The sequence below is a fragment of the Myxine glutinosa genome, chromosome 2, assembly GCF_964187855.1.
Source record: "Myxine glutinosa chromosome 2, kmMyxGlut1.1, whole genome shotgun sequence".
NCBI lineage: Eukaryota > Metazoa > Chordata > Myxini > Myxiniformes > Myxinidae > Myxine > Myxine glutinosa.
In genome coordinates, this window is record NC_136262.1 from 122,329,164 (window position 1) to 122,354,116 (window position 24,953).

Here is a 24,953-nt window from a genome sequence, read left to right on the forward strand (position 1 = left end):
CGGGCATGCCCGGACTCACTGTTCCCGGGCACGCCCAAACCTCCCGGGCACGCCCGGTCTCGTCTTTCCCGGGCATGCCCGCTCTCGCCTTTCCAGGGCTCGCCCAGAGCGTCCGGGCATGCCCGCTATCGCCTTTCCAGGGCTCGCCCAGAGCGTCCGGGCATGCCCGCTATCGCCTTTCCAGGGCTCGCCCAGGGCGTCCGGGCATGCCCGCTATCGCCTTTCCAGGGCTCGCCCAGAGCGTCCGGGCATGCCCGCTATCGCCTTTCCAGTGCTCGCCCAGAGCGCCCGGGCACGCCCAGCCTCGACTTGCCAGGCCGCAGCCAAACACGCCCGGGCAGGTCCAGACTCGCCTTTCCAAGGCTCGCCCTTGATACCCGGGCATGCCCGGTATAGCTTTTGCCGGGCAAACTTCCCGACATAAATGTGTATATATATTGTTGCCCGAAAAACGGGCTTGTCAGAATACCTGAGCTGTTTTGTTTCAATAAAGCAACTCGGACGAATTCCGTCTTTGGTCGCGTCAATTCTTTCGACTCGCGTTGGAGCGCAGTTCCTTCATTGGTGACCTACCGACATGGATACGGCAGTGACGCTTAAACTGCCTACCTTCTGGGAGGCTCACGCGGCTGTTTGGTTCGCCCAGGCGGACTCCCAGTTCGCCCTGCGAGGCATCACCGCGGACGACACCCGCTTCCACCATGTTGTGGCGGCGCTCGGTTCCGCCACCGCAGCCCGCGCCTTGAGCCTCCTCCAGCACCCGCCGGCTGCTGACAAATACGACGCGCTGAAGACGCTCCTCCTCGGCGCTTTCGCCCTCTCACCGGCAGCACGCGCACGGCGCCTGCTTGACCTGCCCGAGCTCGGCGACACGCGCCCGTCCGAGCGCATGGACTATATGCTCTCGTTGCTCGGTGAGCACTCTCCGGCATTCCTGTTCCGGGAGCTGTTCCTCCGTCAGCTACCTAACCCGGTACGCCTCGCCCTGGCTGGCACGTTGATCACGGATTCCCGCGCCCTCGCCAGGGAAGCCGATAAGATCTCCTTGGCGGGCCAGCACATCGGCGCGGTTACCTGGAGCCCGCCGCCGTCCGAGGCGATGCCCACGACGCCCGAGCGCCCTGCGCGGTTGGAGGCCGAACTGCCGGTGCAACTGGCGGCCGCCACGCCGCACCGCCCGCTTCCGACACGACGGCCAGGGCCTCCACCTGACCGGGCGTGGTGTTATTACCATGCCAGGTTCGGACACAAGGCTCGGACGTGCCGGCCCCCGTGCACTTTCGGCAGGTCGGGAAACGGCCGGGCCGGCGTTCATTCCCAGCCATGAGCGCCGGCCACTCGGGCAACTTGCTGTTTATTCGGGACAAAGCGTCTGGACGGCGTTTCCTGTGCGACACCGGCGCCCAACTGAGCGTCATACCTGCCTCCGAGCAGGACAGGCTGGACGCAGTTTGCGGCCCCTCTTTGGTCGCTGCTAATGGCTCGGCCATACGCACTTTCGGCCCACGCGTCGTCACCCTCTGCTTCGGCAGCCAGCGCTTTCAATGGACTTTTGTTACCGCCAGCGTCCCCGTGGCTTTGCTGGGCGCCGACTTCCTCTGCGCGCATGGGCTGCTGGTCGACGTCAAACGACGTCGCCTTGTCCACGCCGAGACCTTCAGCTCCCTGGCGTGAACAATGAGCAGCTCCGCGCCGACCGAACTGGCGTGCGCCCTCCCGGCAACGAACGAGTTCGCTCGCCTGCTCGTGGAATTCCCGGCCCTCACGCGGCCGACGTTTTCGGCCGTCGCGGTGCGGCACGGGATCGAGCACAACATACCCACTACGGGCCCGCCGGTCTACGCCAGGGCCCGCCGCCTCGACCCAGCCAAGCTCGCCGTGGCAAAGGCCGAATTCGACGCGTTGGAGCACCTCGGCATCATGCGGCGCTCCAATAGCGCGTGGGCCTCGCCACTGCACATCGTGCCAAAGCCGGGGGGTGGATGGCGCCCGTGTGGCGACTACCGCCGTCTCAATGACGTTACCACCCCCGACAGGTACCCGATCCCGCATATTCAGGACTTTTCCGCCCGTTTGGCGGGACGGGTCATCTTTTCGAAAATTGACCTGATACGGGGCTACCACCAGGTACCTGTCCGGGCGGCCGACGTCCCGAAGACGGCCGTCATCACGCCGTTCGGCCTGTTCGAATTTTTGCGGATGCCGTTTGGCCTCAAGAACGCGGCCCAGGCGTTCCAGCGCTTGATGGACGGCGTGCTGCGCGACCTGCCGTTTCTTTTCGTCTATCTGGACGACATCCTCGTCGCCAGCACGTCCCGCGCCGAGCACCTCCTCCACCTCCGAACACTGTTCGGTCGCCTCAGCGAGCACGGCTTAATTGTCAACCCGGTCAAATGCCACTTCGGCGCGACGACCGTTGACTTTTTGGGCCACCGCATCACCAAGACCGGGGCCGTGCCGCTGCCGACCAAGGTCGAGGCCATCACCACGTTCCCGCGTCCCCGTTCCATCAAGGCCCTCCAAGAGTTCCTCGGCATGGTGAATTTTTATCACCGATTCGTGCCCCGCGCTGCTCAGCTCATGCGGCCCCTTTACGAGGCCCTCCGGGGCAAGCCGGCCAAGCATGACATTGTTTGGTCCGCGGCCATGGACGCGGCTTTCGCCAGTGCCAAACGGGCCCTCGCCGACGCAACGCTGCTGGCTCACCCGGTGCTCAACGCGCCCATCGCCCTCACTACGGACGCCTCCAACTACGCGGTGGGCGCCGTCCATGAGCAATGGGTGGACGGGGTTTGGCAGCCACTCGCTTTTTTCAGCCGGCAACTCCGGCCGAACGAGTTAAACTACAGCACGTTCGACCGCGAGCTGCTCGGGCTATTCCTGGCCGTTCGCCATTTCCGACACCTCCTGGAGGGCCGCCCGTTCACGGCTTTCGTCGACCACAAGCCGTTGGTCTACGCAATGGCTAAGGTCACGGAGCCGTGGTCGGCCCGCCAGCAGCGCCACCTCTCCGCCGTGTCGGAGTTCACCACGGACATCCAGCACGTCGCCGGCAAAGACAACGCCGTGGCCGACTGCCTTTCGCGGGCCAGCGCGAACGCGGTCCACCTCGGCGTGGACTTCACGCTCATGGAGGCCGACCAGACCACCGACGCCTCGGTGCAGGCACTCCGCGTGGCGGACACGGGCCTCCGCCTGGCCGACATCCCCTTCGCGGGCACCGTGCTGCTCTGCGACGTCTCCCAGGGCCAGCCTCGCCCCATCGTGCCCGTTTCCTGGCAGCGCCGCATCTTCGCCTCCATCCACGGCCTTTCTCACCCGGGCCGGAAAGCTTCTCAGAAGCTGGTGTCGGCGCGTTTCGTCTGGCACGGCCTTCGACGAAACATCCGCGACTGGGCCAACGCCTGCACGGCCTGCCAGCGAGCCAAGGTCCACCGCCACACCCAGGCCCCGCTGGCACCTTTCGCCGTGCCTGAACGGCGTTTCGACCACGTCCACGTGGACCTGGTGGGTCCCCTGCCTCCCTCGCGGGGGTTCACCCACCTGCTCACCATGGTGGACAGGACCACCAGGTGGCCGGAGGCCGTGCCCCTCACCTCCACCACCACCGCCGACGTGGCGCAGGCGTTCATCGCCACCTGGGTCGCGCGCTTCGGCGCACCAGCGGACATCTCGTCCGACCGCGGCCCACAGTTCACGTCTGAGCTTTGGGGCGCGGTCGCCCGTTCGTTGGGGGTCACGCTGCACTGCACCACGGCCTACCACCACCAAGCCAATGGGTTGTGCGAGCGGTTTCACCGCTCCATGAAGGCCGCACTCATGGCCGGCCTTCAGGACGACGGTTGGGCCGACCGGCTGCCATGGGTCCTTTTGGGCCTTCGCACGGCCCCCAAGGAAGACCTCCAGGCGTCCGCCGCCGAGCTCGTCTACGGCCAGCCACTCCGCGTCCCGGGCGAATTCGTGCCTGACGCTACCAGTCCCTGGTCCGCCGCTCGCCAGCGCTCGGACCTCCAGGAGGCCGCCCGACGATTTGCCCCCGTGCCGACGTCCCGCCACGGTGGCCCCCAGTCCTACGTCCCCCCGGCGCTTCGCACAGCGGAGTACGTCTTTGTGCGTCATGACGCGCACCGGGGGCCACTCCGGCCGCCGTACGACGGGCCCTTCCGGGTCCTGCGACGGGGCGACAAGTCTTTCATCGTCGACTTCGGCGGCCGGCCGGACCGGATTTCTGTGGACCGCCTCAAACCGGCGCACATGGACGTCGACCGACCACCACGGTTGGCCCTTCCTCCGCGGCGAGGCCGCCCCCCGTCCACAGTTCCCCCCGCTCGACCACCCACCACCACGTCAGACCCCTCCCCACGACCCTCCAGGGGTCGCTTCGGCCGGGTCATCCGGACCCCCCTTAAATTGACCCTGCCGGTGCAGGTCGATTCTGGAGGGGCGTGTGTAGCGGTTACCGCTGGATGTACATAATCGCCTTGCACCGGCCAGAACACGGCCAGACGCGCCTCTCCCGGGCATACCCGGACTCACTGTTCCCGGGCACGCCCGAACCTCCCGGGCACGCCCGGTCTCGTCTTTCCCGGGCATGCCCGCTCTCGCCTTTCCAGGGCTCGCCCAGAGCGTCCGGGCATGCCCGCTATCGCCTTTCCAGGGCTCGCCCAGAGCGTCCGGGCATGCCCGCTATCACCTTTCCAGGGCTCGCCCAGAGCGTCCGGGCATGCCCGCTATCGCCTTTCCAGGGCTCGCCCAGAGCGTCCGGGCATGCCCGCTATCGCCTTTCCAGTGCTCGCCCAGAGCGCCCGGGCACGCCCAGCCTCGACTTGCCAGGCCGCAGCCAAACACGCCCGGGCAGGTCCAGACTCGCCTTTCCAAGGCTCGCCCTTGATACCCGCCACCCGGGCATGCCCGGTATAGCTTTTGCCGGGCAAACTTCCCGACATAAATGTGTATATATATTGTTGCCCGAAAAACGGGCTTGTCAGAATACCTGAGCTGTTTTGTTTCAATAAAGCAACTCGGACGAATTCCGTCTTTGGTCGCGTCAATTCTTTCGACTCGCGTTGGAGCGCAGTTCCTTCAGTATGGTATAACCATTTTCATCATGTATTAAACTATTAGGTATACCAGAAAGTAATGTCGTTTTTCAAAGAATAATACACAGCTTAAAAGACGACATTACCTTCCGGTACACCAAATACTTTCATAACTATCATTTGAATGCAAGCACATCATATTGTAGTCTGTTCCAATAGAGATGCCGTGATCACAATCATAATCCTCAAAATCTTCAGCTGTATAATGGCTCATTTATTAAGAAAAAAAAAAGTTTTTTTTTTTTTTTTTTTTGTATACAGGATCGAGGCTCGTGAAAGAGCTAACATTTATCACACAAAAAAATCAAACAGACACACAAAACATATTGTTGCGGTTCTGAGAAATGTACATATTGGTTAATAAAGGTTAAAGGTTTGCCCCCATAGTTAGTCCACATGCAACACGTAGGTCACCTTAGAACGTTAGTTATTTCATAGTATATGTGAGATAAGGACATTTCCAATAGTGATACCTGCGTTGTGTAAAGAAATAAAGAAGAGTAGGTCCCATTCATTTTGCAGCCCACCCTCCAATCGACCTCGTTGCGCACCATCCAGTCAGCGCCCCATTCCCCATTGCGCACCATCCAGTCTGCGCCCCATTGCCCCTCGCATTAGGATGCTGAAACCAGCCAAATGCCACGACGTAAGGCCTGGAAAAGGGGCGGAGCGCGAGGTCGGGGGTGTGGCCACGTCAAGCAGACATCAAGGGCGGAGCCGGTAAGACCCCAACAACCAACCAGGGCTCAGTGGGCATGGCCTAAGGGGCGTGGTAAGTGCACGTCTGGCACATTCGAGAGGGTTCGCTGGGCGGCGCTATATAACCGCGAGCACAAAGCCTTTCCAGAGGACTGATGCGCTTGATCGAGAGGACTGATGAGCGAGGGGCTTTGCAACAGGACTTGCTATTGGGGAAGGACTTGCATGATAAGGACTTGTTTGGAGCGCATTGCAGTGCGAGGAGGACTCGCACGATTGGCGCATAAAAGAGGCCTGATTGGAGATCGCCCTGTTTGAGGACTGGTTGGGAGAGGCGCTGTTATCCTGAGTGATTGCAAGGACTCGTTGAGGATTTGGCTTTGGGCTTGCGGGGAGCGCATATAAAGTGCCGGTATTTCTATTACATACATGGCCGTGAGCCGCAAAGTAACCGCTAGCCCAGCTTACCCATCCCCCCATATAATTGTCCGATCTGCGCCAACGACACGCGGAGAGCTTGCCTGCCATCTACCATCTTCTTCGTGGTACGAGTCGGGGACCGGAGCGAGCTGTGGACATCCTCCCTGGACCTTCAACACCCAACCTTCTACATCCCCGTGTGAGTCTGAGTGCAAACGGGCCCGTGTCCAGAGATAAGTTAAGACTGTATAAGGCTGCCCTGTGTATCTTCTTCTTCTTCACTGTACATAGTGTGAACAAACCAATCTGTTCTTCCTGTCTTTCCCGATTCGACCGTTTTAGTGATTTCTCCATTGGGTAAACGTGGCACGATTCAGAACCGCTAGAATCGGGTTTAGTACCTGTTAATGGCCCGAATCGCGGCTCGCTGCCGCTCGGCGTTTCCACCTACAACCGTGATTTGAGCGGGGCTTATTTCCTTGCTTCCTGGGCAGCGTTGGTAATTAGGTATTAGTGATTAGTCCTACGACCCTACTCAACGCTGTCCGGAAGCGACGTCATAGCCCCGGATCCCGTCGGCTAGTAAAAGACAAGGGGACTAATCCCCCCTTGTTAAGGGGAGAGGCCGACGCAAGAGATCCACAACAAAATATATATATATATATATATATATATATATATATATATATATATATATATATATATATACAGTCACGTGAAAAAGTAAGTACACCCCATGTAAAGTTTTGACCTTTTCAACATATTTCAACATACAGCTATTTGATCTTCATTTCAACAATATTGATAGATAAAGGTGATATTGTGGAGCTATGCTCACACGATAAAGCCGGACAAAATGGACGACACCAGGAACGAAGTTTCACTGAGCTATTTATTTTAGCTCAAATCGAAAGAACTCAAAAGCACTGAATAGCCCGTTAACACGGGCGGCAATTTATAACGAAAGTTCACCACACAAAAGCCACACCTCTCAGGCGGGCCGTGGTATGCAAGTAAGTCAGCCATGCCTCTCAGTCTCAACGGGGCATGGTATGTAAATCGAGAGTCCGCCCGGGCGAGGCAAGTCCGGACATGTCCGGGCGAGTCCGGGCAAGTAACCGCCCGCCGGTTACGTCATCGGCCGGTGCAAGGTGATTGTGCCATGCTTCCGGGAACCGCTACATGCGCCCACCCAGCATTCCCATCTAAAACCGTGGTTCGGGCGGGAGTTATTTCCTTGCTTCCTGGGCGGTGTTAGTAATTAGGTAATAAGAATTCAGCTTACAACCCTATTTAACGCCGTCCGGAAGGAACGTCATAGCTCCGGATCACGTCGGCTAGATAAAAGACAAGGGGATTAATCCCCCCTTGGTAAGGGGAAGGCCGACGTTGAGATCCGCAACAATATAAGGGTAGCGTTAGACAAGATGGGGAGAGAAGGGGAAGCACAAACACAACATTTGAGACCAAGGACATCAAATTGAGAATTTTATTTTAAATAGAAAAGTATCCATAAATTATGAAAAGATTTTCATCAAGCTAATTTCATTTTAAACGGTAAAAGAATCAATAAATTATGACGAGATTTTCATCAAGAAAAACGTTTTTTGAACAGAAAAGTATCTATAAATTACCACGAGATTTTCATCAAGAAAATTTCATTTTAAACGGAAAATAGTCTATAAATTATGACGAGATTTTCATCAAGAAAAATGTTTTTTGAACAGAAAAGTATCTATAAATTACCACGAGATTTTCATCAAGATAATTTTATTTTAAACAAGTTTACACGATATAAATATGATGAATACAATGCAATGCGATGTTTGAAATCGTGAATATAAATATTATGAAAAACATCTTCAAACACACATTCAATTTGCTTCAACAAATATGTCCATTGCAGCAAGAAGAAAAATAGCACTGCAAAGTGGGCGTAACCCCTCAGCCCATGCATGGTGGAAACCAATTTCAAGATGGCTGCCGTGGCGGCCATATTGAAAATCGCAGCACGCCCATTTTCGAAAGGAACCTTCCTCTACTCAACCCCAACACACACTGCAAAAATGGATTTAATCGGACAAGCCGTTCTGCTTGAAATTGACGGAAACCAATTTCAAGATGGCTGCCGTGGCGGCCATATTGAAAATCGCAGCACGCCCATTTTCGAAAGGCACCTTCCTCTACTCAACCCCAACACACACTGCAAAAATGGATTTAATCGGACAAGCCGTTCTGCTCAAAATTGATGGAAACCAATTTCAAGATGGCTGCCGTGGCGGCCATATTGAAAATCGCAGCGTGCCCATTTTCGAAAGGCACCTTCCTCTACTCAACCCCAACACACACTGCAAACATGGATTTAATCGGACAAGCCGTTCTGCTCAAAATTGACAGAAACCAATTTCAAGATGGCTGCCGTGGCGGCCATATTGAAAATCGCAGCGCGCCCATTTTCGAAAGGCACCTTCCTCTACTCAACCCCAACACACACTGCAAACATGGATTTAATCGGACAAGCCGTTCACCTTGAAATTGACAGAAACCAAAAGTTGACGGACGCCCGGACGACAATTCCCCTTAGCCCAATTTGGGCTGAGGGGTGAAAACTACATTGTGATGTCTGTCAAATGAATTATAAAAGGAGAGGTTTTACATCTCACCTTAAAACACAAGGACATATCCTCAACTATAAGCTCTCAAACCCAGAAGAGGTGGTGCACGAGTTTGAGGATTATGATGGTGATGAGAGTATTTATATTGAAAATATTATTGGGCCATTTAAAGGGCGTCTAAAAATAGGATTGTTTCGCTTTAAAGACCCAGAAACATCAATTGCTTCAGCAATTAATATGGTTAAACCAGCTATTGAAACTCTAATTAACAACACCCTGAGAGAAATCAATACCTTTAAGTTTTATAGAGGAGTAAAATTGAATATGGTAAGAAAAAATAGTGAAGAAACACCCTATATGAGAACAGACCCTCACTTTATCACATCATTCCAAGATTTTTTTAGTTTGTGATGTTTATGATGAACGTCATAGATATGAACTAACAGTTGATGACAATATGGCAGGTAGTGGATTTAATACGAGAAAAATCTTTTTTTGGATATTCACATCTTAAAATCAGAAACTCGTAATGAATCTTCTTAACTTGATTTACCAAGAGAGATAACGCTTAAAAGAGCAGTTGTTAATATTCAGAACAAAGATAACTAGAACTGCCACTTTATAACTGCTGGTAGTGATGACCGGTTTCCTCCGCCTTCCCACTTTGATACCCCACTTTCATCGGACACGCGTGACACATGACGTCATCTTTATAAACACTGAATTCAGTATTGCATTTTAAAGATTTTTTTTTTTAATGAGGGGCCCTCGGGGTATTTGGGGTCTTTTGAGTCCTCGGGGCCTTTGGAGTACTTGAAGTTTTCACCCCTGTCTGTCTGTCTGTTTGTTTGTGAACAAGATATCTCAAAAAGTTGTGGACAGATTCAGACGAAATTTAGCAGAGATGTAGCATGTGTGACAAGGACGAAATGATTAGATTTTGATGAAGATCTGGATTCAGATCCGGCTACTGGAATTTTTAAAGTGATTCTTCACCATTGAGTGATGGGGCTAAAAACGATACTTAGCAGGATATATCAAAAAGTTACGGATGGATTTGGATGAAACTTGGTGAACAGGTTGTGTGTGACAAGGAAGAATCGATTTGATTTTGGTGAAGATCTGACTATTCATTCATTCATATGAGAAATATTAAATTTTTTAAGTGATTCTTCACCACTGAGTGATAGGGCTAAAACCAACATATAGCAGGATATCTCAAAATGTTATGGACGGATTTGGACGAAACTTCGTGACAGGTTGTGTGTGTGACAAGTAAGAATCGATTAAATTTTGGTGAAGATCTGGATCCAGCTAGTAGAATTTTTAAAGTGATTCTTCACCATTGGGAGACAGGGCCAAAAACTATACAAAGCATGATTTCTCAAAAAGTTGTTGATGGATGATTTTTATGAAATGCGATTCTGTATTGTGATTTTCTGGTCTACTCTGGGATACAAAATGTAAACTGTTTACCTGACGGATGTATGCTCTCTACTGAGTGCTGTTCTAGTCTTGTTTCTTTGTTTGTGGGGTTCAGATTAACCCAGTGTCGGCCGTTCGATCAGGTAAGACTTCGAACCTTCCCGTGTGTGTGAAAAGATAATCCCACCAAGTTCGAAATATGCCTCGAAGTTAAAGATCGTTTTGGTCATTCGTCCTCTTGGGGTGTTAACCCCGGGGACGCGACAATTATTTTGAAATACTGTAAGTCTCTAAGCTGTTTGGCACCATGGAAACAAACAGATTGCATTGAGACACTGGTTTTTCTATATGCTTTGAGTCAACAACGAATCAACCATACACCGCTTCAATCTAGTAACTTTGCAGTCACGACAAAGGGATTGCAGTGTTACAATTATATTTACTATATTATTGTTGTTATTAATGTTATTATTATTATTATTATTATTACGGAAACGATACTACTGTATAAAGAAACCTCGGCTAATTTGTCCGAGGCAGCCTGAAGGTGAGGCATGAAGCCATGAAGCCTAAGGCCTATAAGTACTATTGTGAATTTTGGGTAGGGGGGTATATAGATTCAGGTAGATCTGCATAGGTATTATGCTCCGGCTGTCGGGATAAGGAATCCTCAACTGTAATAAGTTTGTTTAGGCGGTTTGGCGGATTAAGTGTATACCTGTGGACAAACAAGGATGATCAGGTGACAAGTAGAGTAGGGATTAGGCTAACTCCCCGGTATGTCAAACCAGTGATCATTCCGGTGTCCCGTATGGCAACACACCCATAGACATTAGCTAGGCCCAGTAGCGCACACAATAATTAATTCCCCACCCTCCCCTCCCCCGCCACAACGACAAAGGAACTGACGGAAGAACAGACCGGAAGCAACCGCGCGCTGTGGCGGCATGGCAGGCAAACATTGAACAGGCAGGCCGAGCCACGCCCAGGAGAACTCGTGATAGGCCAGGGGAGGGGCGAGTAACAACCAGGTCGCCGATTGGAGAGTAAGGAAGGCGAAGGACGTGCCACAGATTGGCCACCGACTGATGACGTAACACCAAAGGCGTGAGGCGCGAGGCCAATCAGTGCGGAGGGCGCAAAAGACGTGCAAGAAGCGACGCGCTCATTGGAGGGGAAGCACCAGTGACGTCAGAGTACGTCTGATAAAAGTGAGCGGAGACGGACATTTTCTCTCTTCCTTCTCTGTTCGCCCCTTCGCCTCTGCCTATCTTCACCTCTGCCTTTCTCTTCCCTTCTTGCCTTCTCTTTACGTTGGACCCTTGCTCGTTGGCCGACGACGATCATCCTCCCTGGTTATTCACGCACGGGACCTCGCGAGCGATCGCACGGGGACGCGAGGCTTGGTGCGCAGCGGCGGACATTGGCCCGGCAGCGCGCGGGCGAGAGGTTTCATCGAGGTCTGGTGAACAGGGGCGCATCGAGGCCTTTCTTCCCACCAATCGGAGCCGCAGTCGGACGACTGCGCTCGAAGCCTGACCATCCCTAGTCAACTATCCCGGACACACTACAGACAGAGCTAAGCCAGCACAAATGCAAACACAACGGTTTCTTTAATTCTTCTTCCCTTGTGCTCCTTGTTGAAGTGAGGTGTGTGAGATCCCAACCTCGGTCTTAGTTTTTACCGTCGCGTTTTTGTTATCGGCATCCGTGGCAATAAAGCCTTGTTCTTTCGTACATTCCAATTCCGTTTACGGCTGAGTTACTTTTTGCAGGTTTGAAGACTGCTCGGGACCGTCAGGTAAATTCCCGCTTCTTCTTCTTCCCCTTCTTCCTCCCGCGCATTTATAGGAAGTCCGCCATTGATCGTCGCCTCATTAACGCTGGATTGCCATTCGTGATTTCCCCGGTCTTAACCGAGGGGGAGTCGCGCGATAGTACTGTGTCGTTGGAAGACCCGTAACACCGATGTTTTCGATATTTGATGGTAATTTTTAACAATCGGTTTGTTTGTGTCTCACACTGAATGAAAAACGCAGAGCCTCCATTAGGCGCCCGCGAGCCCGCAGCCGCAGGGGGCCACCCACAAAGAGGGGCCTCCCACATCAGCTAACTGCTAAAGCATCTTGAAAGTCCAGTTGTGCAACATCTAGACTTTTCCAATAACACAATCCTGCATGCCTACCGGCTGCCAATCTCTTCATGGACGGGTTTAATCAAAGACATGTTGCACTTCACAACCACATGGCATTTCTATCTGTAAATCTCAAAGAGGATGAAAAATGCAGTGAAACACATGAAAACCGGACCTTTCGTGGCAGAGCTGTTGTTGTTGTTGTGCTCCTTCCGTGTCCATCACGCTTTATTCTAAAATCTTAAATGGTTCCTGTTCCCATACATTAAACATCTTCTTCATCCAATTCAGAAAGATAGATGGTGAAATGAAAATTTGAAAACTGCTTGAAAAATGAAATGAAAACTGCAAGCAGTTTTCATTTCTTCTTGTTTCCATACTTTTCCCAGCAACATCCCTACATCCTTTTTCATTTTTTAAATGTTTTTATTACGTGTTAAAAACCTTTCCAACGACCTCAGAGGAAATCGACTGAAATTTACTGTGAATCATTTACTCGATTTTACGTCATTTCCTCCATCTTGAGGAAGTACCTTTAGGACGGCAGTCAGCGTTATCTTCATTCTTAACATACTGGGCATTAGGCCCACATAAGCTATCTTGGCTTTAATGAACAGCGATTGACATCTGACTTCGTTCATTGTTGGCCACATATCACAATCTGGTTGACCCATACTACTGTCCAATCTAGTTTGGTTACAATCGGTACAGGCATCGCCGAGATATGACAATACATTACCCATGATGGTGTGGAAAGACAGATACACGCAGAGACAGACAGAACTGGTCATTCCAATACTTCGCTAACCCATCCGGAACCGAGGTATGAATCGATTCTTTGCCTGAAGATCTGTCACCATATTATTATCCCTCCAATAGAAAGGGGCCCCCACATGAGGTTTGTAGCGGGCCACTCACATACCCAGCGGAGACTCTGGAAAAACGTTAAGGTAGAGCATAGCGATTGTGATACATGATAGGTTCGACGATATGTTCCACCAGAACGGCATATAAATCAAAATGGCAGTGTGTGGAGTCCACCGTCGTACACCATAATGACATCATAGACATAATCACATCACATCACTGCTGTCATGTGACCAGATCCTCAGCTCTGATTGGTGTACATTTGTGAGGTACATAATACATACATATAAATGGACATGCGGACAAACACTGTTCTAGACGGCTTTGCCCTACAGGCTACGCTGTAAAAATACGAAGATACTGTCCTGTCCGTAGCCGATGAACACCAGTCTTGGACGAATAGCCGAAATTGTTCTTCATTCTGAGGAAGACAGCCAAATTTGGCAGTTGGTTTGGCGCGGGCGGGTTGAAGGAAACAAAGCACTTACCTGAACGGAAGCACACGGGTTTATTCCCGAACCCACAACAAATGAGAAATACCACAATTAAATTCATTGTAAGTAAATCAAGGAATAAAAATTAAAGGTGAGGTCATCTAATATTTCCTACTGTGAGACGTCTCCACTCAGTCACAAATACAACACACAGGGATTATGGAAAATAAAATGTTTCTGTTAGATGGCCGGCACTCAGCTATGGCCTCAGAGGACTTTTAGGAGCTCGGTGGTCGTTGAAGCTCGAAGCCCCACAGGCGGGAAGCGTGCAAGATGGCCGCACAGTTGCACTCCTCGGCACCACAAACGTGAGGTACTTTGTGAGGGCGGTCCTCTTCTGGGTCCCTCTGCCATCCGGGGAAGCGCAACGCGGACCCAGTCCACCACGAACTCAGCAGTGTCCGAAAAACCACTCCAAATCCTGCCGACTCGAAAAAGCGATCCTCTCAGGCGCAAACACAAAGGAAAAGACGCGGCTCCTCCACCAACGTCCGTTTCTCTCCAAAAACCCACACCGAGAGAGTCAGTGAGATGCGCTCTTCTTCCTCACACTCCTCTCAAACCTTTGTTGCTCTGACGTCACCCGGACCAATCGCAAGCTCAGGGTGTGGCCTGCCGGCTCTGCTCCACCACGCCCCTCGTACCACTCTGAGGGCGTGGCCTGCCGGCTTTGCTTGGCGTGAGTGTTAATTAAGGCGGGGCTTACTTGTCAATCGGCAATGTCCGGGTGCTGTCGGCAGTTGTGCTGGTTTAATGGAAGCTTTGCATGGCCGGCCTTGTAAATATAAAAACGTAGGGAAAGCGACAAAGGGAAACCACATACTGGGGAAAACTAACCTTAATCCCTAACTAGTTAGCACAGCTTCACCCCTCGTGTGAAGACACAAACAGTTAAAGCTCCAGTTTCCCTACATAAATACATCGAGATGTCTCCTACGCGTCCACGATCCATGCTATAATTATACAGTCCTACCTTTACTCTGGGATTCTATCATCTACCCCCATAAACGTAACAATACTTTAAATGTTCAAGGTCTAAAATTCCCAATGTCATTGACAGATATTCCAAAGTTTAAGAACATGAATAACCTGTTAATTTATATGGATTAACTGATAAAGTTCAGGTATTCAAAATTTCAAATAACTATGAAAAATGAAGCACACATTGACCTTCTGTGTTACAGTTCGGCAGAAAATTCACATTATGCTTGCATCAAAAATTTATCAAGACTAACCACTTCACAAGTAGTCAATATAAAATGTAAAACATACAATGTAAGCGATGAACAAATCTATAAATCATCCGTTTGTGATATACGCTCATTTTGAAAGTATCCTTGAAAAGATAAACACCGTTTCTCCAAACCCCAATCAATCAAACACAAATAAACACCAAAAACGTACTCCTTGTGCTTTTTGTTATTATACTAAATCCTGACAAATCTCACACTCTCACTTTGTCTCTCCGAAAAGACCGTCTGGAAAACCCTCCCCTTTAGTTTCTCAACAATCCTCTTCAAGAAGTTCTGTCACTCAAGCTCTTGGGTCTCACAATCTACCACGATCTCACGATCTGCCTCACCACCTCCACGTATGGCTTGCAAACATCCTCTCTGGTCGTAGTCAAGGTGTGGCCCTGAATGGTTTTCTCTCATCTCCCCTACCTGTTCATGCTTGAGTTCCCCAAGGTAGTGTTCTGGGCCCTGTGCTTTTTCTGGTCTTCATCAATGATCTCTCCCACTCTCTGGAAAATCCTCTCTATCTCTTTGCTGATGACTCCACTCTCTGCCGCTCCATATCTCAACCCTCAGATCCGCAGTCTGCAGCCTCCCCACTCTCTGCAGACCTGGACAAAATCACAGACTGGTCAGACAAGTGGAACATGTCTTTCAATCCTGACAAATCTCACACTCACTATGTCTCTCCAAAAATACCGACTGGACAACCCTCCAATCTACTTTCTCAACAATCCTCTCCAAGAAGTTCTGTCACTCAAGCTTTTGGGTCTCACTATCTGCCATGATCTTTCCTGGGAAAACCACATTTCCAAGCTGGCCTCCAAAGCCAGTCGCCGACTGGGCATCCTCCGTCGTGTGAAGTCCTTCCTGAGCTCCTCACCACATACAAAGCTTTCATCCGAAGCTCAATGGAATACTGTTCTCCCCTCTGGACCGGTGCTCCTGCCTCACAACTTGCTCGGCTTCACGCTGTTGAAACCAAAGCTTTCAGAATCATTGGAATCTCCGGGGAAGAAGCTAACTCCGAGGGCCTTTCACTCTCACCATAAGCAGGTTGGTGGTCTTTCTGTCTTCTACCGATTCCTCTCCGGCCTTTTTCTCATCTCTGGAACAAACTCCCTCACTCTCTTCAATCCCACTCCTCCCTCCCGGTCTTCAAAACAGCTGTTCACCACCATCTCATATCTCCCCCCATCCAAAACCTTGATCGTTTCTACCCCTGTTAATACACCCCAAATCCCAGTGTGTGTGTGTGTGTGTGTGTGTGTGTGTGTGTGTATATGTATATATTGTTACGGATCTCGGTTTCGGCACTCCCCTTACCGAGGGGGGTTTAATCCCCTCGTCTTTTAAGCTGGCCGTCCGAGTCCTGGAACTATCTCGCCACTTCCGGTCAGCGCTGAATAGGGTAGTAGGCCAATTATTCCTATGACCTAAGTACCAGCGCCTTCCGGTAAGCAAGGAAATGAGCCCCGCCCGAGCCGCGACTGTAATGGACACGCCGAGCGAAGCGAGCCACGACTCAGGCCGTTAACAAAAGACTAACCCGATTATAAAACGTTTGGCCAAAATCGTGCCACAGGTACTCAATTGAAAGAAATCACGAAAGCGATCGGACGAGAATGAAACCAAAGTAAGGAGGAACAGGTATTTATTAATTATTTACAACAAATCAAAGGAACCGAAGAAGAAACAAAAGTAATTTACAGAAGAAGAAGAAGAAGACACAGAGCAAACTTATCTACACAGGCTTAACTTATCCCCAGGACAATACAGACAGCACAAATTCACACACACGAATGGGAATTGCAGGCAGGAATGGCTGGACAAAGGATGAGAGGGGCAGACGGTCCACAGAGCTGGCGGGTAGGGAGGTCCGGGGATCGCGGCACGCCGTTGGTGTCTCGCGTGCACGCCCTCGCCCAGTCAGGTTCAGCGGCGAAAACCCGGTCATCAGCCTCCTTACGCGTCTCTGTCTCCTCGCCTCCGTGACTCTCTCTGCCTCCAACTCAACTTCTCGGTTCGTGCTCCCTCACTCATCTGCGCAAGCAGTCCCTCACTCGTCCTTTTATTGCCCTCCCCGAAAACAAACTGCGGGATACGAGGGCACGCCTACCGGGTCGCTCACCACGGTGCTGGTTGGCTGTTAGGGCTGGCTGACTCCACCTCTGATGACGATGAGGTGCCACGCCCGTGATCCGGCGGCTCCTCCCCCCTTCTTCTCCGTTCTTGGCCTCGTGCGTAAGAGTTTTGGCGGTGTGATGCCAACAAAACAGCCCAATGCAACGGCGGCGAACGCCGCCTTACTGGCACTTTAAAGAGACGATTGGGGAAGTTGAAGGGGGCCTATCTTATTTGATTGATGCAACGTAGAGTCAACTATTGGAAACACAGCCTTACCTGGAACACATAATAATGAAATAACTACGAAGAGGGCCTATGATTCGCTACGTGTTGCAATGTGGACTAATTAGGGGGACGACCTTTGCCCTTTACATGAAATGGAGGTATTTACAAAAAGAATTATTTACAAAGGGGTATATTTACAACAATTTACAAGTGCAGGGTTCTCAAAACCCTAACACAGCACCCTCATTCCTCCAGGCACATCCCAGGCCGAAAAAACTTTAACTTAATGTGACATTTAGGTGTAATACCCCTCTACTATTAACCTTACCCTGAGTGCGACAATTTTAAACACAATTAAGTATGTCCCCCTGCTGCGTTGCATCCTGCCTAACAGATTCACACCCACAGAATAACCGAATTGCGGAATTATTTTCAAGCTCCATATTTACGGTGGGGAGCATTATTTACACAGCACTATTTGTATTTACACGGCAAACCCAGGACCTGCCATTTTTGGGAAACAAAAAGAACCCTGTGGGAGATAGGAAAAGCATGCACTGCACTGATACACCACCTTCACATGCCCGGGGATGCAGAATTGATATCGCAATGCATCCCCGAGCATGCAAGCACAAAAACACGATAGCAAGCACCATCAAGCACCATCCAGTGCACAGTCATACATTTCATTAAAAAAACAACTGTTGCACGGTTCTTCTTTCTGCTGCTCCCTCTGCTGGCCGATGTCTCTTCCTGATGTTGTCCTTCTTGTGGCCTATTTGCCAGTAATAATAAAAAGCACAAAACGTGTCCACTTTTTTATTTAGAGCCCACAGGGGCCAACTATGGGTGGTACACCTGTAGGGCAAAAGGGGCCACCTCACCGTGGTCCGCAAGCCAACTCTTCCCTGGCCATCATGGCCGGTCCCAGCAGAGGGGCCAGGCCCCAACACGTGGGGTCCATATGGGTGTGGTGCTTAGCCACAAACATGTGGTCCATATGGTGGTGCTAGGCCACAAGTCGTGCGGTCCATAAATTGGTGCATCGGTCCAGGCAGCTGGCAGCGGCGGCTCGGGCACACAGATGCGGCTCCCGCACGCTTCCCCTCAGTGCCCAGAGAGCACGGTCCATGGGTGGGGAAGGAGGACAAAGCAGAGTTAGCGGGGTGCAAGGGCGCAAGGGTACACATCAACACAAGGCAATGCAGAGGTGAGGTGCGCATGGAGAGCGAGCGGAGAAAGCTCGTCCCTATCGTACGTAACCCCCCCGTCACCTAATCTACCCTTGCCCCTTCTCCCATATTTACACCAATTTACAATTGGTCTCTACGTCCTGTCTTCCCCATATCTCCCCTAATTCCAAATTTGTTACCAATCCCAATTTCTCACATTTGCCATCACCCAATTCATCATCAATCCCTCTTAAGGAGGAAGAGATGGAACAACAGCACAATGTCACACCCACATCATGATGTGTCTTACATCCCCAAAACATTTGCAACAAAAAATAAGAAAACCATGGTGTGGAGTTCTGTTATCACCTCAGGTGAGTGGATGTAGATGGTGCGAGGAGATTTCAATCCTAACTATCCTCTAAATGACTAACGTTCTTTACACTACCCGGGGTCTTTACCTGCCAAACCATTGGTCACTTTACTCTATGCGGTTCTAAAAACCGAACTCCCATTGACAAAACTGTGGTGCTCATCAATTTGGGTTCTCACTCCCCCGATTCAACTCCCCGTGCCTTTGCACAATTTCAGGACTGGGTCGTGTGGCGCTACCAGCAGGTCCGCTCACCTGCACACCTCCGCCAGTGCAGTTGCCTCCGAGCTTACCTGCTCCTTACCCTAACCTATCTACCTGGGGAAGGCCCTCTGGCGCTCTCCCCACTCGGTGCCCTCTCTGGCACTGGGCTACCCGGGTCCGTCCTCCGGATCCTCGGGCCCCATTCACAACTCTACCGGCTCCCAGAGCCCACCTGCGGCCTCACCTGGCCGACATCCTCACAGTGGCGGAGTACCCATTTAACCATACACACTAACAGGCCACACGCCCAGCCATTTCCACGTCACTAATGCAGTAATGCACCCATCCAAACACCATTCTACCACACGCACCACAGATGCCAATATCCACCACAATTTACCTAGACCCTCTACCTACTTTTAAACTACCCTCCCCGGGTATTCGTGAAAGGGGTCCACCCTCCCCATCCACTACCTTCGCACCACCAACTCCACTCCACATATTCCACACTACTCACTCCACACCATCCATTCCATACTCCATTTACTCCAGACCAGTTATTCCATTCAACCATTCTCCATACACCTGTTGCATCACACCTGGTGCTCCCTGCACCCTCCTTCCTCCAGGACCATTCGCTCAATACAACTCACAATCGCACTTTTCACCATACGCTGCTCAATACACTTTCAATTCTCCAAACCATTGCCTCAGGCACACAGATTTTCCCACGCTCACACACACATCTTTCCCCAAGCATTGCCTCTCAATTCCTCATTTCAATATGCTCACCAGCAAGACTCTCATACTAATTCCTCATTCAATAAACCACACCACAAACACACTGCATCATATGAGCTGACTACCCCCCTTCTGAAACTCGCGCTTCCCAGTCGCCCCTTATATTATTGCGCTCCCTCGTCGTTATAATCTACCTAATCTCTTCTACATCCCCACTACAGGTACAATGTCACTACTTAATTCTACAGTTACCTATTGTCATCTCGAGGTCCCTATACATTTATCCTAACCCTACCTGGCTTGGTTTGCACCGCCAAACCCCATAAACTATAGCTCATTTGCCCGGGTGGATGTGAGGGATGGTGGATTTGCCATCCCTCCACCTCGGGCATCTCACTATCAATTTTGCCCATCCAATTCCTGCCAATCAAAATTTTGCCAATCTTTACTACCAATCATCTTCGCCAATCAAATTTACCAATCCAATTTGCCAATCATATTCCCTATTCCCAATTTCGAATCGAAACACTATCATCTTCACAGTCCATTAAACTTGAGCCTCTCGGTACGTCGTTACATTTTCAAAGCTCGGCTTCGCAAAGCCGAGCGATGAATGCGGGTGGTTTGTCCACAGCGGTTGGGTCCGTCCGGCACTCGGTTCAGGGGAGGAAGTTTGGTTGGGCCGAGGTTTAAAGCACTATCCCTACGCAGGGCCTTTCGCTCCCAAGCACGATGGGCCAACCTTGCCCGGGTGGAACGCCGCCACCACAAGGGGGCGCCGTTCCGATCCCTCCTACCTTCCCTCGAACCGGACCGGTCGCCTTGCCCGGCAAAGCCCGGACTCGACCGTACGGGGCGGGCCCCGGCCCGGATCGTGCACGACGCTCCGAAGAGAAGCGATGCTGCACCGATCCCCGCCGGCTCCCGCAATACCCACAGCCCGGCACGGACCGAGAGCTCGCGTCGGTTAAACGTCGGTCAAACCGCTATCCCGTTTAACGTCGATGCTCGCTTTGCATTCTCACACCACTCGTTCCGTTCGTTCTCTTTCGCTCCAGACTCCGCCCTACCCATAACGCTCACCACACACTCTCGCGCACATTCTTGCGCATCCATTCCACCATTCGCACACCCTGTTACACACCACTCCTCTCGCGGACCTTCTTGCGTACACTTGTCGTTCACACACTTCCTTAACACACCTCCTCGTGCACTCTCCCTCGGTACGTACTCCGTACCACTCATGGGGGTGCACTCTTGCATCCACCCACTCACGCGCTCCGATGTGCCCTCCCGCACCCGTGCCACCACCAACTCAGGTGTGCCTCCTCGCACACGCTCAACCATTCCAAGTGTGCATTCTCGCACCCACTCCACCACCAACTCACTCTCCGTGTCACACTCCGTACACTCTGTTTCACACATACCCTCCGACGTGCATTCACTCTCGCACCCGGTATCACTCCCATACTCTGTCACACACTCACTCTCCGACGCACACTTTTTTCTTACACACGCGCCATTCTTTCTCACACCACGCACCACGGACCTCCCACAAACGCCCGGGTGCCATGTCGACCCCAATCGCGCGACAAACCCTCTCGCGCCAAACACTTTTCCGAAAAATCTCTTCGCCCCATATACTACACAGTTCACCTTGGGGATTCTTCTTCCTCCTCGCTCCAACACCTGCAAATCTTCATAAGGATTAAGCACGGCATCATGATGCGAGCACGGCCCTTGCACATTATCAATCACTTTCTCCGATTCCATTCCTATCTCTGCCGTCTCTTCAATCCCAATTTCAACTATAACCATTTCATTCTGAATTAATTCTTTTTCCGCCGCTGCACCTGAATTTGCCGTCCAATTCGGCGGCCGTCGGGTTTTTCACACCCTGTGTCGCGATTTCTATAACGGTCCACCCGGCTGTGCTTTGCTCACCCTCGCTCACCCCGCGCTTCTCAAACCGCCCTACCTCATCGTGTACCCGTGTGCCCCTCCCGCTCAACATGCGATCCATGCTCTCCCCACATTTTTGTATGCGGTCACCCATTCTGTCCCCAACTTTACTTATTCGCTCCAATTTGCTGTCTAACTTCCCAATTTGGTCACTGGTACCCCTAGCTTCATCCCTCATTTCTGCCCTTGATTTGTCCCCCAATTCTCTCATCTCTGCCCTTGATTTGTCCCCCAATTCTCTCATCTCTGCCCTTGATTTGTCCCCCTCTATTTTCATGTCTTCACCCGTTTTGACCATAAAGGCCCTTATTTGCTCCATGAATAGGCCCAAGTCCGTCGGTGCCGCAGGCTCGGCCGCCGCGACCATATGCGAGGTGCCATTTTGTGCTCTTGCAACCTCGTGCGAGGCGCCGCCATCTCGTGCGCCTGAAACCCCCTCTACCACATTCTCATTGCCCTCCTCCTCTCTCTCTCCCAATTCCTCCCTGGGGTCCTGGGTTGCCTCTAACTCCTCTTCTAACTCCCCTACCGGCATCCGATGGCCTTGACTATCCATGGCACGACTTTAATTTGGAATATTAAATAAAATTTTGGCCGCTCGTAAATTTTGACCAAATTTTCTCGATGGATTAAAAATTTGGTTCGGGTCTCAAATCCCACTCCCCGACACCAATTGTTACGGCCAATAGCACAATTGGTGTCCAAAATTTGGGCGAAATATATTTAGTCCCAGGTTCCAGATCCCACTGACACCAATTGTTACGGATCTCGGTTTCGGCACTCCCCTTACCGAGGGGGTGTTAATCCCCTCGTCTTTTAAGCTGGCCGTCCGAGTCCTGGAACTATCTCGCCACTTCCAGTCAGCGCTGAATCGGGTAGTAGGCCAATTATTCCTATGACCTAAGTACCAGCACCTTCCGGTAAGCAAGGAAATGAGCCCCGCCCGAGCCGCGACTGTAATGGACACGCCGAGCGAAGCGAGCCACGACTCAGGCCGTTAACAAAAGACTAACCCAATTATAAAATGTTTGGCCAAAATCGTGCCACAGGTACTCAATTGAAAGAAATCACGAAAGCGATCGGACGAGAATGAAACCAAAGTAAGGAGGAACAGGTATTTATTAATTATTTACAACAAACCAAAGGAACCGAAGAAGAAACAAAAGTAATTTACAGAAGAAGAAGAAGACAGAGCAAACTTATCTACACAGGCTTAACTTATCCCCAGGACAATACAGACAGCACAAACTCACGTACACGAATGGGAATTGCAGGCAGGAATGGCTGGACGAAGGATGAGAGAGGCAGACGGTCCACAGAGCTGGCGGGTAGGGAGGTCCGGGGATCGCGGCACGCCGTTGGTGTCTCGCGTGCATGCCCTCGCCCAGTCAGGTTCAGCGGCGAAAACCCGGTCGTCAGCGCTGGTTCTTCCTCCTCGGTCATCAGCCTCCTTACGCGTCTGTCTCCTCGCCTCCGTGACTCTCTCTGCCTCCAACTCAACTTCTCGGTTCGTGCTCCCTCACTCATCTGCGCAAGCAGTCCCTCACTCGTCCTTTTATTGCCCTCCCCGAAATCAAACCGCGGGCTACGAGGGCACGCCTACCGGGTCGCTCACCGCGGTGCTGGTTGGCTGTTAGGGCTGACTGACTCCACCTCCGATGATGATGAGGTGCCACGCCCGTGATCCGGCAGCTCCTCCCCCCTTCTTCTCCGTTCTTGGCCTCGTGCGTAATGGAGTTTTGGCGGTGTGATGCCAACAAAACAGCCCAATGCAACGGCGGCAAACGCCGCCTTACTGGCACTTTAAAGAGACGATTGGGGAAGTTGAAGGGGGCCTATCTTATTTGATTGATGCAACGTAGTCAACTATTGGAAACACAGCCTTACCTGGAACACATAATAATGAAATAACTACGAAGAGGGCCTATGATTCGCTACGTGTTGCAATGTGGACTAACTAGGGGACAACCTTTGACCTCTACAAGAAATGGAGGTATTTACAAAAAGAATTATTTACAAAGGGGTATATTTACAACAATTTACAAGTGCAGGGTTCTCAAAACCCTAACAATATATGTGTGTGTGTGTGTATATATGTGTGTGTGAGTGTATGTGTGTGTGTGTGTGTGTGTATGTATATATACATGTGTGTGTGTGTGTATATATACATGTGTGTGTGTATGTATGTATACATGTGTGTGTGTATGTATGTATACATGTGTGTGTGTATGTATGTATACATGTGTGTGTGTATGTATACATGTGTGTATGTATATATACATGTGTGTATGTATATATATATATATATATATATATATATATATATATATATATATATATATATATATATATATATGTGTGTGTGTGTGTGTGTGTGTGTGTGTGTGTGTGTGTGTGTGTGTGTATATCAGTAATGTTTTTACTGGTTGATGATATGGAAACGATCTTACCCACAATAATGCAACATTAGAGCCGCAGCTGCGATAGCGATGGCGAATCCTAAAGCAAACTGTAAGACTTCGTCTCCGACACCCTCAAACCAGGAATCGTTCATGGAGATTGGGCCACGGAGCCGATGCCGATGACAGGACGAAGAGGAAATGGAGATCGAGAAGAGAGAGGATCACTCAGTGTGCAGTGCACAAGTTCTGGTGAATCGGACGTTTGAACGGAACTCCTTCCTGTACTGTACGTGGGTTAATATCCGCCCAAACCCATCAAGCTTTTCTTCACGTATCGACCTCTGACATAGTCTCTCACACTCGGGTGAAAGGGGAAAAAAAAGAAAAGTCTCATTGCCACGCCCACGGCAGCAGCTGGGCGGAGCCCGTTTCGCAGAAGAACTTTCGAATAACAGGAGGAAAATTTGCTGCAGGTGGAGAAGGAGCTTTGTGGGTCCATCACGTCAGCGGCACAACAATGCCAGATGAAATAAATAAATCCATCAATACAACAATTCCGCAAAGCGTGGCAGGTTCAGGGAAATCACACAAATCACAATCACCCAACCACTCACACCCAGCACACACGTACACAATCACAATCACCCATGCACTCACAGTCAGCATACATACACACACACACACACACACACACACACACACACACACACACACACACACACACACACATATATATATATATATATATATATATATATA

At 51.0% G+C, this 24,953-nt stretch overlaps 1 protein-coding gene across 1 annotated transcript in view; it reads right to left on the reverse strand.

The window, feature by feature from the left end:
- LOC137421309 (E3 ubiquitin-protein ligase RNF170) overlaps nt 1–24,598 on the reverse strand; it is a 69,682-nt gene extending 45,084 nt beyond the window's left edge. Inside the window, exon 1 of the mRNA XM_068107219.2 lies at nt 24,243–24,598. Coding sequence (XP_067963320.2) covers nt 24,243–24,346 — 104 coding nt within the window. The 5' untranslated portion in view covers nt 24,347–24,598. The remainder of the gene's footprint in view (nt 1–24,242) is intronic.
- Nucleotides 24,599–24,953: the final 355 nt, after the last annotated feature.